The 16397-nt window shown below is 40.8% G+C and overlaps 1 protein-coding gene across 1 annotated transcript; it reads right to left on the bottom strand.

The window, feature by feature from the left end:
• Positions 1–1500: 1500 nt before the first annotated feature.
• LOC308078932 (bile salt-activated lipase-like) lies at positions 1501–13699 on the bottom strand (the record flags this gene model as incomplete). The annotated part of the gene is made up of 12 exons (XM_080420273.1): positions 1501–1681; positions 2089–2283; positions 3048–3251; positions 4905–5091; positions 6632–6746; positions 6937–7044; positions 7567–7697; positions 8011–8202; positions 8475–8591; positions 8882–9029; positions 9598–9665; positions 13522–13699. The coding sequence occupies 12 exons, from the start codon at positions 13697–13699 to the stop codon at positions 1501–1503; spliced, it is 1824 nt and encodes a 607-aa protein (XP_080276399.1).
• Positions 13700–16397: the final 2698 nt, after the last annotated feature.

Raw genomic sequence — 16397 nt, 5'->3', positions numbered from 1 at the left:
GAAATTAACTTCAAACCTCGCAGACACGCTGTGATTGGCTAGCGAGACGCATGATGAAATTAATAATAATGTAAAAAATGTAAGCACGTCACTTCGCAGGACGTGCTGTGATTGGCTACCGAGATGATGAAAGCCATGATGAAATTAATAACTCATAAATAGCACCGCTCAATTCACACTGGGTGTGATTATTTCATGTCAAGGACCCCCAGATTAATACATTTTTGTCCGTAGACCCCCATCTTGAAATATTTTGTGCCAGGGACCACCATACAAGATTTGTGTTGTTAACATGTTTAAAGAATATATTTCATAAATGTTCAAAATAAATATTTCTTTCCCCAATATTTTTGGGGGAAATAGCAGACCTACAAGCTCACAACAACGTCGTGATGTGACACATTGTGAGCTTGTAGATCTGCTATTTTCAAATAGCCGATATAAAGTGGTAAAGCTTATTTTGGGCTTGTTTTCATAGACCTGGTCGCTTGTTTCTCTTACAAAATCTGGCAACGCTACTGATTACCAGCATTACACCTGCAGCTGAGCCTACTAGGGTGGAAGTGAAATTGAATGGAGCAGCAGAAAAGGGCAATGGCGCCACCCTGGAGAAGGGCCAAGAATAAGGTGAATACATCTGACCAGTAGCCTACATCGATTGGCCTTTATTGTTTGGCATATTTAACTATGGCAACCATTTGCCTCCTACAGTAGGTGGCCTATCTGTAGTTCTAACACAGTAAATGACACCAACATGTTTAAAAAGGTTTATTGTTTTAATAAATGTGCCATCATGCAAACTGGTATGGCTATACCATTCAGCATGGACACACAGAATAAAGAATCTGGACCATGCAAAGGGTCACGTTCAGTCGAGTTATTCATTTATACTTCATTGTACGCCAGTGTCACGCGCTGAATGTGGTAGATTTACAAGCGAGTTTTCAGCTTGTAGATGGCTATTTTTGGTGTGCCTCACTGACGTACGATGAAGTATAAATCGGGCTTACGCTGATCCACGTCAGTTCGCTCCTTTTTTTGAGAAAGGATTCTTTACCTCTAATAACTTTCTATTTTAAAGACTATTAACCTTTAACAATTCAAAGAACATAATGTATATTCAAAGACAAAACTACAAACACGCACACACACACGTGCACTCATGCACGCACGCGCGCGCGTGCGCGCACACACACACACACACACACTGTGCTAATCTGTGCAGTAGTTTCAGAGATTAGCTACAGACAGACAGAAGCGCACTCACGCACGCACATTATCTCAACCCCTGGTGGATATTATGAAGTATAGCATAGAGCTAATAATAGCAGATAATAACAAAGCAAGCAGGTGACTTATTTGATTGGGTTTATTGTTTCAGTGATAATGTGAGTACAGTTAATTATGAAAGAACTCATCTTTTTGGTAAGCAACACTGTCGTAGTACATTATAACATACTGTAGGCCTACTGTAGAAACTAAATGAGGCAGATAAGTTCCTTATTCAGAGGCTGACTCCATGTTGGGAAATTCATTGATCCAGAATTGCACATAAGGAAGTCTCTGCAGTTGTCTCACTGAGTTCCTGTTCATCCTGGCATTAAGCTCCAGATAATGATGGCCAACGCGGGTGAATGCAGGCCAGTTGACTGGAACATTGAGCCCTCCGTCGCTGGGGTCCCTGCAACAGAGAAGAAATACCCCCATGAGAATAACTGTCATATAATACAATATGAATCAAATGCATGATGTGGAAATTCAATGGATTACATTTCTACCTTCTCAATATACATTCAAAATCAGTTTCGTTTGGAATTATATATATTTGAAAAAAAAAGAAACGTTTTAAAATATGTATCTGACATTCTGTTTCATTGCCATAAATGAACAAACAATTTAATCACAATCTAAGAATATTTTGCTTAAATGTGTTATCTAAATTACCTTAATGATGATACTGCTTTAAGATAAGATATATATTTATTGATCCCCGGAGGTAAATGTTGATGTCATTGTAGCTTACCTGTCATTACCCAGTCTTTTAAGCATTTGTGTGTGTGTGTTGTATGTCTGTAGTTGTAGATATACCCAGTTTTGGCGAAGTTGGTCCAGTAGGCGATGAAGTATCTGGCGATATCATGTTGGCTGGGCCAGTAGCCCACGGTGGTAAAAGGCTTTCCAAACACATACTGCACGTCATCCCTATGCTCAGCACCCATCCAGCTTGGCTTCCCCAGACCACCGCTAGGCTCAGAGAACAGGTACGAGTAGGTACGGCCGGTTCTTTGATGGGACAAGAAGTAAATAAGGATATAGTTATCACTTAACCAAAAACATGCTAAAAAATAAATGTGGTTAGGCAAGTTCTAGAGGCACTAGAGGATAGTTTATACTTCGTACTACCAGGAAATGGGTATGCCACCTTCTGAAAACCTGGGACTATAGTTATGCACAGATTCTATTGTTAAAATGTTTTGGTTAACAGATCATCTTAATTCCCTAGGTATAGTGACGCTTTTCCCATTGCTTGCTAAAAAGAAATGAGACATTTAAGTTGTTTATTGGAAGTGCAGCCAAGTTTTCCATTTGACATTTGAAAAAACAACCGATTTCCATGAGATTTCTGAAACTATAGGACATGCATTTGTATTCATGTCTTACTTTTTCCAGGCCTGTAAAATGAAATATTCATAAGGTTTCAAAGACTTCCCTGACAGATGATATCATAATATCTGTACTGCTCAATCGGTACAGCGCACCCTCAGGTTAGGGGTACGCCAGAAGATAATATCCTTTGGTGGACCTGACATTTTATGTTTGGAGTTGGTATGGTAAATAATCACTATTTTATTATAATCAATAACATGCCTAAAAAGTTAGACATTTACAACTCATGCACATAAATCTTAACTACACAGTAAATTCCTCAGTGTTAATTCATCCATTTATAACTAAGAGAGTGTACAAATGCAAACAAACAGAGGCATTTGTACACTCTCAGAGTTAAATGAACACACACTTTAATGGGCAGACATTAAAACTCTCACTTGGCGTTGGCAGCATGCATGTAGAGTGCAGCCTGGGTAGGAGCCAGGAAGATATAGTCAGTTCCAATGTCCACAGCAGTTGTCTTGACTAACTCCTTGGTAGGATTTGATGCCCAGGTGGTAGAATAGAGATCAAAAGATGCATTTTGGCCAGCACTACCCTTTTCTTTGGTATAAGAACCAAGGAGATCTTTCACATCCTCCCTGCAATGTGACAAAAGAATCAAAGAAAAGAGATTTCAAAAGATAAAGAAGTTGTCCTACACTACATCTACAGTATAACTCCATCTTAGGTTTGCACCGTACAAAATCTGGAGGTTCAGTCCCTTCCTCACCAAGGAGGGGTCTGCTCAGCTCCTTATCCAGGCAGTTATCTCCAGGTTTGACAACTGCCCCTTGCTGGTCTGCCTGCATGCTCTCTCATCATACCTATAAACTGATCCAGAATGCCATGCTAGACATGCTATGGCCCACTTCTTCACTCACATTATTGACTCTGGGTAGCTGCTTCCATCCACTTACTTCAATGTCCTGCTGATGTCCTACTAGGTAGCCAAAGAGCATGGCACACCCTATCTGCAGAATATGATCCAACCCAATTCCGCACATTGGCCCTCATTTATCAAGCTTGCACATTGGCCCCCATTTATCAAGCTTGCACAGACAAAAAAAACGGGCGTACACCGAGATCACCGTCACTTTCGGGATTTTTCAATCTATTGTGACTCTGACTTGAGTGTATGGCCCCTCAGATCTCGCGTCTGGCCTGTGGACGTGTATGTTTTGCCTGCACCAGTTTGTTCCATCGTAGACAGCGCAGCATTGTCTAACAATTTGACAAGTTGACTCCATAAACGTTCAGATTATGACTGGCTTGCCAGGCTATCTCTCATTAACGTGGCGTCACGGCAGCCCATGACTCACTGAGAATACATGATTGCTTTATTTTAGTGTAACTGGAACACGCACTGCTCAGTAATGGGTTAAATTAATATACAAACGTATTCCATTCATGACGATGTGATTGGTGTCATTCATGTAGGCTACTACTTGACAAAGATTGTACCATCACGGAATACATGGTAATCTCACTGGCAAAGACTGCTGTTTCCACAGTGTGCCAAAATGCTACACAGTTGGACTTGCAAGTAGGTGTGTGTGTGTGTGTGTAGTCGGACACAGACATGACATACAGCGAGGCGGGCGGGGGAAATTCTTTCTTATTGGCTTTCCATATTTTGTTTGGTTGTATTTCGGTTGTTCATGTCGTAAAATCAGGTTTCGAGAATATTTAAGGGCATGTTATTTAAATGACGGTCGGTTTCAGCTGTCAGATTTATGAAGCCTCAGACGAATTGTTCGCTGGGATTGCTTGGCTGTATACGATTGCTTGATAAATCACGCGTGGACTTGGTCGTACGCTCATTCCTGGGCTCGAATCTAAGCTGGTTTCTACGTTGCATTGATAAATGCCACTGTGATTGGCTACAGCAGGCTGCAATATCCCTCCCTATATCCCTTCTCAATGACAAGCTGACTACCACTCCAACCAGCCTAGACATTTCTCATCCCTGTTTCCCAAAACGTTGAATGACATCCATCCATCCTTTAGATCACTCTTCTATTGAGACATTTAAATCCTGTAGTCAGGTAGGACCACTACTGGTTAACAAGTGGTAGGTCAACATTCGATTTCTCCCCGGAGCAAGCAGGACAGAAACTGGCCCAGCAATTGGCTCAGTGGTCGAACTTGTGGCACTCACGCGGAGGACCAGGGTTTGAGTACCGGCTAGGAAATGAAACATATGGATTGCAGCTTTAAGCCCAACTGTCTTTGATACTGCCATTGATACTCACACAGTGGTCTCAACGTAGGGACTGTTAATTGTGGGGATGTCGATGCCAGTAAAGAGGTGTCCGTCCATGTCATTGACACCAGCGATGTAGTCGATGTCAGCAGCGTTGGCGAAAAGCTTTGAAGGCTCATCAGGAAGGAAGTCCCCATCAATCACAGGAGTCAGTTTCAGATTATAAATAAAGGGGCCTGGAGGAGGTAAATACAACCATGACCCACAGTCTTACAGTATGTTACACCTTAAAATTCACATCCTCAAATTGAGCAAATGTATCTTGGAGCGCAAAACCTGCCTGCACCAACATCTCTTGTTTTACACTTTACATAGTGTATTGTCCTTTTCGATCAATCATCTCTTTGAGGCAGTCAATTGATCATTAGAAAAGGAATAAAGTCTGCAACACTGGTTATTTCTCAGCACCACTTGTTTATTGCTTCAACTGGATCTTCTTAGATCCAGTCGGAACGAAACGTTGAACGTTTTCTTTTGCATCGCTGTTTGTCCAGCACCTGAGTGAGATTGGATGTGCATGCACATGCCTTAGCCTATTGATCATTCCCACCAAGTCCCATGAATGTCTGGACATCTGTTCTCAAGTTATGGACCTTTTCTATCCTAAAGTTAGTAATGTATTCATTGATAATCATTCTCTCCTAGTTGCATGAAAATCTGACCTCAGATTATCTTGCAAACAATCACCCACACACAAACAAACAAACAAACACACGCACACGCACACGCACACGCACACGCACACACACACACACACACACACGCACACACACAAACGAACAGACAGGGACGATTACAATATGCTGCCACAACGTGTGGTGGTGTTCTACTGGCTACAGTTCAAAATTGTCAGTACATCTGCAGTTTCTTGGCAAATGTTCCCCCAAGAATAGGGTTAAGGTGAGTCACAGCTTATTTCCCTGATCATAGTTTAGGATAAGATGAAATGAAGCTAATCAGCGCTCTGTCACAACAGGTCACAGTATGACCACATAAAATGCACTCACACAATATCCTATATAACAATGATATTGTTACATCGAATGTTGTTTGGCGTAAACTTAACTTTCAAGTTCTTAGGATGAACGAAGGTAACATGAAACATTGGCTGCTCCACTATCTGCAGCATTTCACCGTATAGTGTTAACACATCGGGTGCCAAACACGGTCTGAACCGTGTTTGCGCAGAGTAGCGGTCCGGTGCCGAACACGGTCCAGACCGTGAAATATGTCTTTTTGTTTTTTTCGTTTTTCTCCGCGCGGGCGGGGCTAGAGCAGCTCTGGGAGTACCCATTGTGATCCTGAGAAGGATAGGCCAGATAGATCACCGGAAAAACAAAAACATGGCTGCCATCCACTTCCTGTCTATTTCCTTCTTTAAAACACCTATATCTCCGAATCTGTTTCCGGTGGGGAAAACCGGTCATGCGCGATGCGCGATCCCCCCCCATTGTAACTCGCGAGTGAAATGTTATCGTTCCAGGTTGTAGCCAGGGTCATCGCGCAACATGAATGGATGTTTTTTTTTACATGGATTTGCTCCTCGTGGAGTCTAGAGCTTTAAACAGCAAAGCGCAGTCAATGGGGAGAATGCTGGCACCCAACGTAAGTTGTTATGAAAAAATGCTGGCACCCAATGTGTTAAAATGGAATTTTAGTCAGCATAGAATCATACTTCCCGAGCAAACATGTGATGCTATTTGATGGAATACTCACTCCGAGGAGTTCCAGTCATGTCTATGGTACCGGCCAGTGTAAGCAGCTTCGGGTCTAACATTTTCAGACAAGTTACCATGTTATCATCAGTGGGGCAGTTGACCTTCACAGCAACCTGGAGAGTGAAGTTGAGGGTAAAAGTAATAGGGGTGGGACATTTTCTTCACTACTTAAAGTCTATATACTTTGTCGTAGGACAAATAACTATTTTTTAATCTCTTTGGAAAAACAAAACAAAATCAGGGTTAATGGTAGGGTTAATGTAAATACATGTTTAATATATTTTCATCATTTGAACACGTTACCTCCTCTGCTAGCTCCCGAGGGTTTCTGTTGACCGCCCAGGGGCAGAGAGCAGTCCCACTCTGGGAGATGGCTCTCTTGATTAAACCTTTGTTGTGGGGTGTGAGAGTCTGGTGTCCACACAAGCACGCACGTACGTACAATCACACAAACAACACACACACACACACACACACACACACACACACACACACACACACACACACACACACACACACACACACACACACAGATCAGCTACCACCTTAATAGCAACTCAGTATCACTCAGAAGATTAGACCTAACCAAATTATAACTAAAGAAAATGAAAAATACATCACTTATTGGAATGAACTTACACAATCACAACACAAACTAGAAACATATTTCGCCCTATACAGAGAGTATACTGTGGCAGACTACCTAAGCACAGTAACTGAGAAAAAAACTACTATTATTGATATATCTTGGAAAGATATTAAAAGAAAAAGTACTTATTAATTTGTCATTTTGAATACTTAAGTGTTTTTAAAAAGTAAGTAATCTAATACTTTAACTCAAGAACAAATTTGACCGGGAGTATATATACTTTCATGTATATATACATAGATGTGGTTAAAGATGTGGTTAAACCAACATCACCAGCCACTTACCTGGAAGCTCACACTCGCTCCACCAGCAGCCTGTCCAAAAATGGTGAGGTTGTCAGGGTCTCCACCAAAGTTCCAAATGTTCCTGTGAACCCAGGCGATGGCAGCCTGCTGGTCCCACAGACCATAGTTTCCTGTCAAGAAACATTACATTACATTACATTACATTACATTACAGTCATTTAGCAGACGCTTTTATCCTAAGCGACTTACAATAACTGCATTCAACATAGGTAGGAAAGAAAACTACTAATCACCAGAAGTCTTAAGTGCATTCTCTTCTAAAACAAGCAACGGCTAGCGCTAAGGTAAAAGTGCAATATATCAGCTACCTACTTTCTTAAACAGATGAGACAAATAGGAAAATCAAATGATCAAGAGCTTTCTATTTCATATAAATGCAGTCAATTTACCATTACAGCCAATAATGTCATTGCTAATACTTGCCAGGCATGCTTGCATCTCCGGTACTGAGGAAACCCAGGGTTCCGACACGGTATGCCAGGGTCACAACGATAACATCTCCCCTGTCTGCAATCTCCTGTCCATCATACAGATTGTCCAGGAAGTTCCCCTCGGAACCTCCATCCAGAGAACCGTCTCCAAAGATCCAGACCATGACTGGTAGTTTAGTGGACACTAAAGATAAAGCATTTGAACAAAACATTTAGAGACGGAATACAATATTTCCACATTGAGTGACATTTAATTCAAATAGACACGTTCTAATTGAAGGAGACTGTGTGTTGGAGTGATGCATGTCTGGGGAACTCACAAGTTTACTGTTGAAACCTAACTTATACTTTATCGTATGACTGAAAATACATTTGCTGAAAATAACTGATTAAATAACCGATGTTGAACTGAAAATCTGTTTTTTTATGTTATTATTAAAACCACTGAGATTATACCTCGAAGGCCATGAGGAACCCAGATGTTCAAGTAAAGACAGTCCTCGCTGCCACGGGCATCGCCCTTTAGATTCACCTGCATACATGTCGGCTTGTAGTCTACGGTCTTCAGTATGCCTGAGGTCAAGGGAAAAAAATGTTTTACCAGCTAAAGTAAATCTAATTCTGTGACAGCACCAATCTTTAAGTCTGCCACAGAATCATACAATCTTTCAAAACTCCTCCTGAATTCTGCCGATCTTCTTTCATCATGTCATTCTGGATCAGATCTTCGATATGAGATTTCCCTTTGAGAGTATAGGCTAGATTTAATCAAATACAAACAAATAGAATACAAAATTAAAAAAAAAATGCAGCCACAGTACTGGCGTCAATATGAATGACATGAGATTCATGTTGTTTCTCACCATCCCAGCCAGGGTTAGGCTTAGGCTTCTCAAACCTCACAGGGACGTCAGCGAAGGGAATTCCCTTGAAGACGTCCATACTACGACCAATTCCAAGAAAAACGCTCTCCCCTTTCACATTGCCATCTTCTGTTTGCACCACTCCTAGCTACAAATTAAATTAACATGTTAATATGAAATCCTCTCTACAACTAATTCTGAATGCTGCAGCCACTTCAAGTATGTCTAACGCTTCCTCATTATGCTATGTATCATGTCTATTTTAGATAATGTCTATAACAACATTGCTTTGTAAATGTTCCGCTCTCACTGATGTACAGTATGTTTAAACATGGTATCTTCAGGCAGACAGCCACCATCTTCTACGCTTACACAGCTGCCAACTGTCACACAGTCAAATCCATCCAATTTTATTGACTAGCACATTTCATACAAAGTAAACTCCATGTGTTTCACATTAAAGAGAATTATATACATCACACACACACACACAAAATTCCATCCCAATACTGTTATCTAAAACACCATGGTGCGTCCGTCCGTGCGTGCGTGCGTGTATGCGTGCGTGTGTGTATGTGTGTGTGTGTGTGTGTGTGTGTGTGTGTGTGTGTGTGTGTGTGTGTGTGTGTGTGTGTGTGTGTGTGTGTGTGTGTGCTCAATTGCCTACTACATTTATTAATTAAAAGTACAGACAGTACATATTACTGTAGACTCACAGATGCTGCAGAGGCGGTGCCCACAAACAGGGCAAGAACAGTCAGACTCCCCAATGTCTTCATGTTGGCTGGCCCAGAGAACATGCACGGTCGTACATATATGAAAACATATGTTTCATCACAGGCCTTATATACAGTAACCGCTAGCCGTCCTCCCATATATGTGATTGGTTGTTAGGGACCCCTCCCTATATGTCTATAGTGTCACTTGCCCTAGCCTTGACGACCTTGCAGGATTATGCAAAGGCTAAAATGTAACTTAGATAGCATGTTATGTAGACAGATGCCAGGTCATTGTTGACCTGGCATCCTATAGTGTGTATAGTTTCAATGTAGGCTGATGATAGGTTCTTGGTCTACGTATGTATTAGTTATTATTAGATTATTGGTTTACTTATGTATTATTTTATTATTAGATTACTATTTTTATGCAGTTGATGTATTATGTGTATTATGATGTATCATGATGTTTTTACCTTGTGTCCTTGCTTACTGTAAATCGCTCTGGATTAAGAGCGTCTGCTAAATGCCTAAACTGTAAACTGTAAACTGTATTGTAAACGGACAAACTACCTGATAATAAGGACTTGGCCCATACAAGTGAGGAACAGACCTTTATCAGTTGGTGAGACACGCATTGCTTAAATATCCTTAGTTGCCCGGGGGCACCAGGGTTTTACATGGTAAATCAGTTGGTCTGTGGTGTGAGGCAGGTACCAATCAACCCTTCTTCTCGCCACAACCCTTCTCCTTTTTTTTTGCCTAATAATTTCCTGTGTGCTGGACAAAGACATAGCTTTACAAATCATATACTATTCTGTAAAGTCTGTCTGTCTGCACTGACAACTGTTTATAGGAGTGACGTCACAGTACTGAAAAATTGCAAATTGCAATTTTTAGGCACTGAAGGTTCTGGCCGCTATGCGGCCCTCACACCTACGTCGCACCACCGATCCGACCGATATGTCTGAGTCATAGTGTCGGGGGCTTTGTCAGAGTACCCATATCTGTCTGTGTCCCTTTCGTGCCTATTAATCTTATTCCTGACCACGCCCACTGTGGGCCGCCTGGCCATGCCCACTGTGGGCGTGGCCGAGTAGGGCAGGTGGGGAGCCCCATATCAATGAGTTATGTCTGAGTCATAGTGACATGCGTATACATGTATGAGCGCAGCGGGTTTGTTTATGGTTATGTCCGACTCATAGTCAGGGGATATTAAAAAAATCTTGGAATAAATTCCTTACCAAAAAAAATCTTCACCAATGTGTTTGTAAAGGTGTCTAGTAACACATCTCACAAAGACTGAAATTCAGTTTCCCTAGGAGAATTTTTGACAGCTGCTGAAAGTTGGGGTACCCACCATTTCCCTGCATTTCCATGCAGGGCAAAACTAAATCTAATTTTAATTCTGTTTTAAGTAGCATGTGAGGGGTCAAACTAGGGTGTTTGTATGATTCTGAATCCATTGCAAGCATTTGTTTTGCACCAAAACCACTCCTTGGGCTAAAAACGGCCATAGCCATCCTTGTCCAGGTATACTTTTTGTGTATAAAGCCCATTGAGATTGGGCTGTTTTTAGCCCAAGGAGTGGTTTTGGTGCAAAACAAATGCTTGCAATGGATTCAGAATTATAAAAACACCCTAGTTTGACCCCTCACATGCATTAAAACAGAATTAAAATTTATTTATTTTTTTGCCCTGCATGGAAATGCAGGGAAATGGTGGGTACCCCAACTTTCAGCAGCTGTCAACAATTCTCCTAGGGAAACTGAATTTCAGTCTTTGTGAGATGTGTTACTAGACACCTTTACAAACACATTGGTGAAGATTTTTTTTGGTAAGGAATTTATTCCAAGATTGGAAATCTTTCTGCTAATATCCCCTGACTATCATAGTGTCGTGGCCGTGGTCCTGCCTATATATCGGCGTATCGGTTTGTTTATGGTTATGTCTGAGTCAGAGTGATGTCAGACAATTTTAATATAGGATGAGGTGCAATCACGGTTAAAAGTGTTAAGGACCTTTTCTCTGAACTGACCAAATGATGGCAAGGAGCTCGTTTTTAAAGACTCATTCCAAGTTTCTGTTGTGTGTGACATCAGACCAAATATTGATCAGTGAGAGACATGGAGAGAGACAGAGAGAGAAAGAGAGAGAGACACACACACACACACACACACACACACACACACACACACACACACACACACACACACACACACACACACACACACACACACACACACACACACACTAATTGAAATCCTTCCATTAGTAGTCGAAATCATACTCACTGTCTGGTGGGCCTGATGAGATGAGATGACAGGAGCAGCCAAGGCCAGTGTCTTAGCATAGTTGATTTCAAACAGTCTGCCATCTTGCTATCGGTGGGGCAACCAACCTTCTGGGCAACCTGAGGATTAAATTTGTCATTTTAAGTATTTGTCATTTGAAGTATTGTGTATAGTTGTGTTGATGTTGTGCTGATGTTGTGTTGGTATTGTGTAGCTATGTTGGTGTTGTGTAGTTGTGTTGATGTGTTGTGATGATGTGTTGGTTTTGTATAGTTGTGTTGATGTTGTGTTGGGGTTGTGTAGCTGTGTTGGTGTTGTGAAGTCATGTTGATGTTGTGTTAGGCATTTGTGCTGATTACAGCACACAAACCCAGTTCGAAGTTGATTGAAAATGTGAAAATAGCCTAACTCAACGTGTCACATTGCAACGACTTGTGAGCTTGTAGGTCGCTATTTTTTAGGTTTAGAAGAAATTTCGCATATCTGGTGATAGGCTTGAATTTTATACATAGCAGTACTACGAATTTAACCCCTTGTTTGAGCCAAATCTGTGTTGAACGTGATTTGTGGAGCTCCCTCTGGTGTTGTGTTTGTGGATGTCTTTAAAAAACATTAGGTAGTTTGACAGGTACATGGGTGTCTTTGTGTTGGAGGTGTACACTGTAGTGTATATTGTAGACCAGGCCCATTGCAAGTTGCTGTACTCTGTCCTCTACCCTGAACCATCCCACCCTAGCAAAATGAGCAGGGGTTAAATGAGTTGTAGGTGTAAGGCCAAGTATAGTAGCCTGACCAGTTTGTTTTGGGATGTCTGGAGCCTTGTTTTTAAGGCCTTTGTGGTGCTGTATGGTACCATGAGGTGCATGCATAGTCATAGTGACATTGGATGAGTAGGGTGTACACATGATATACAATATACCGTATTTAACGGGATGAAACTCTATGCTGATTTAGTAGTTTATTTTCAACAGGTTAAAAACTACAGCAGATTAAAACTTGGCAGGCTGCATAAAGGTCGTAACACACGGCAAGCGGTTCACGCGGGCGTTACCGCTCGGATCAGCGGTGATCGCGCCGCGATCATTGTTGTTTTTTCCTCCTGCGCGGTGCGGTGAAAACAATAGCTCACCACAATCCAGCTTTTGCCGCCCGCGAGCGCGTGCACAAACGAGCACGCGCGCGAAAGTTTCACGGGACCGCGCCCACTCGCCTCACCGCCCCTCAACTTCTCCGCGCGTCCCAAATAATCGCCCGCCTCTCATTGAAAATGAATTACATAGGAGCATTGGCCGCTTGCAGTGTGAAAGGACCATAAGTCTGACCTTATAGTACACTGTGATGTCACATAGTAATAAACGCAGCTGCAGCTAATAAAGTTGATAATAGGTGCGTTAGATTTAGGTGAGTCAATGTGCCTTCACAACACTGTTGACAATTGTCTATGCTTGCACATTGGCACACCCATGGCTCTGGGTATTTCTAACACATCCACAATTAAGTTGATTAGCTGCAGCTGCATTGTTTACTAGCCTGCCATGTGTTTAATCTGCTGTAGTTGTTAACCTGAACTGGAAAACAAATGAGAAAATCAGCCCAGGTTTTCAATGCCCCGTTAAGTGGTTAAACCTACCAGGTAAACTAGAATCTCCAGTGCTGAGGAAGCCCAGGGTTCCCACACGATAGCCCACTGTCACTACAATAACATCTCCCCTGTCTGCGATCTCCTGTCCACTGTACATGTAGTTGTCCAGGAAGTTGGGCCCCATAGAACCACCAACTTGGAACCCTCCTCCATAAAACCACACCATGACCGGGGCCACTCAAAGAGAAAAATAAATAATTGTTGTTTTTCTATGAATCACATGTTTCGATTAGTATTCAGTATTCAGTATGTAAATAGAGCATTATCTTAAAAAAATCTAATATGGAGATACAAGGTTTCTGCCCGACAGTGACCATATATGAACACTATATAATATTTTAAATTTGTAAACGTACCATATAGGCCATGAGCGCCCATATGTTGAGGTCAAGACAGTTCTCGCTACCAAAGTCTGGACTCCCAACTATACTAGCATTTAGAATGCCTGAAGAGAAATGAAATATGAAATGTAATGAAACATGTTTTAGAGATGGAATAATAAACTCCACATGCCATTTTTGTGTTAAACAACTTTTTTTGTCAACAACTCTTAAAATACAGAAATAGAGTGCAATGATGAGAGCCTTAACACTCTTCTTACTAAATGCTATTAATACAGTCATAGCCATCATGCAACCTTGCCAACTGTAGCTTATTCTCTGTCTATTGCTGTAAAGCTCAAGCAAGTGGGCTCAATGTAATGCATGTTGGGGTGAAACAGTTATTTGAACTAATCAATCAATTTTATTTAAAAAATATAAAATAATCGATTTTGATAAAATAACACATTTTCAAAAATAGTGACAATAACAGATCTACAAGCTCACATGTCACGAGGCGATGTGTTGTGAGCTTGTAGATCATCTATTTTCAGTTGACACTGTCACCAAGGTTAAAGCACTTCTTAGGTAATTTTTATGTCTACTCAGGCTTATGTGTGCACCCCCGACAGTTTTTAAGTTGCTTGATTCAATATTTAGATATAAATTTGATATAAATTTGATCAGACATGCATCCTCATACGTAGGTCCATTGCACTTCAAACACAATTTTAATCATGTTAGACTCATTGAAAACGTATGAGGGGGCCAGATAAGGAAAATTGCTAATTATGGAGCCTAAATGAAAACAACAATTTCACCCACTTCTTTATACCTGTAAAACTGTGATGTGACAATAACATCTTTGCAAACTGTTTGTGCATGTGTATTACATAATGAAGTACATAATTGAGTTTGAACTCACCATCCCAGCCAGGATGACTGACGTTTGGGTTTTTCTAGCTCTGGTCCATAGCTTTAGAAGGAGTTCACTCCTTCTAACGCTATGGACTAGAGCTATAGGGTTTTTCAAATTTCCTGGGTGGAGCAGCAAAGGGAATTCCCTTGATAAGATCCATGGAGCAGAGGAGTCCAAGGCGAATACTCTGACCCTGAACCCATTCCCCCTCTGTTTCCACCCTCCCCAGCTACATACAGTCAAATTATCAGTGTTACTGTAACTCATTCAGTGCCCGGCTTATTTATGGCAGTTTGGCTCTGAGTGCCACAGCCAAAATTATTTGTAAAAAAAAAGTGCTTAGGAGCCGAGATACAGCCTTTTTCAGTAAGAAGTTAAACAAAGAGTGAATGGAGCAGAATATTTTCAAATCATGATATCTTGGGTTCTAAACATTAAAAATATATATATATATATATATATTATTTTTTTTGGACGTCTTAGACGTCCAGTGGCACTCAGGGCTTATATTAACGGACGTCTTAGACGTCCAGTGGCACTGAATGAGTTAACAACAGTGTATAAATGTAACCAAATGTACACACAAAAACAAAAGTCATTAGTTCTATATCAAAGTGAGGTATCCACAACTCTCAAATATATTGAATACATATATAATATAAAATATACTTTCAAAGTGATTTAAAAAAAAGATTTTAAGTAGCTTTACACTTTGATAGATCAAATCTTCAATATTGTCCCACATACGATGTGAACACAATAAATACCAGTGGTTCTCAAAGTGGGGTCCAGAGACCCCCAGGGGTTAATCATGGAATATCAATCTGTATCAATCTTGTCGCTGCCGGGCATAAACCTTGTGTCTACTTCATCCTTTTTCCTTTTTCATAAACGAATGCCCTATTGTATACTTTGTTGTATGACAGTGGTGCACAAAAGTGATGTTGAATGTATCTGCTACTTTTTTTATATATTTTTTACAAAAAAAAACACAGAAGAAATTCACTTTAATTATGACATTCCCAAAATAGGGACACCAGGTTGAGTCTGTCTATGGGTTTGTATCCATATTTAACCAATGAAAAGTAGCAACAAGAGCTTGTGACTGGATAAGAACTACTTTGGATATATTTGAAAATGTACGGTTTTGGACATGCAAGGTTTCCATCCAAAAGCAACAATTTGCAATATGACATATTATCTCTAGAGAGACAGAAAGGCTTTCCCTCAGGCTATCAGAGCTATGAACTAGGACCCAGGTGTCTTTATCCTGAAATTACCTGCTCACCAACAGAGCACATGCTATTGTGCATTAATTTAATTGTAACTATAGCTACGAATTGTTATAATTCATATTTACCGCCATTTGTGCTGTATATACTTCATCATTCTTCTGCATGAATGTACGTTCAGCATTTCTTCAGTTGGTATTCATCCAACTATTCTGTATTTAATATACTGTATATTTTCCTTTGGCTGCAAAATATCAAAATATATCCTACCGCAGTAACCCCGGGAAGAGGCTATTCTAAATTATTCATTTACTTACGTTTGTACTCTCTTCGGCGGTAAATTAATTTACTTACTTTACTTATCCTCTTCGTGTGGCATAAGGCCACAATCAT

This window comes from Gymnoscopelus braueri (genome assembly GCF_963280865.1).
Source record: "Gymnoscopelus braueri genome assembly, chromosome: 22".
NCBI lineage: Eukaryota > Metazoa > Chordata > Actinopteri > Myctophiformes > Myctophidae > Gymnoscopelus > Gymnoscopelus braueri.
This window is presented reverse-complemented; position numbering and strand designations above follow the sequence as displayed.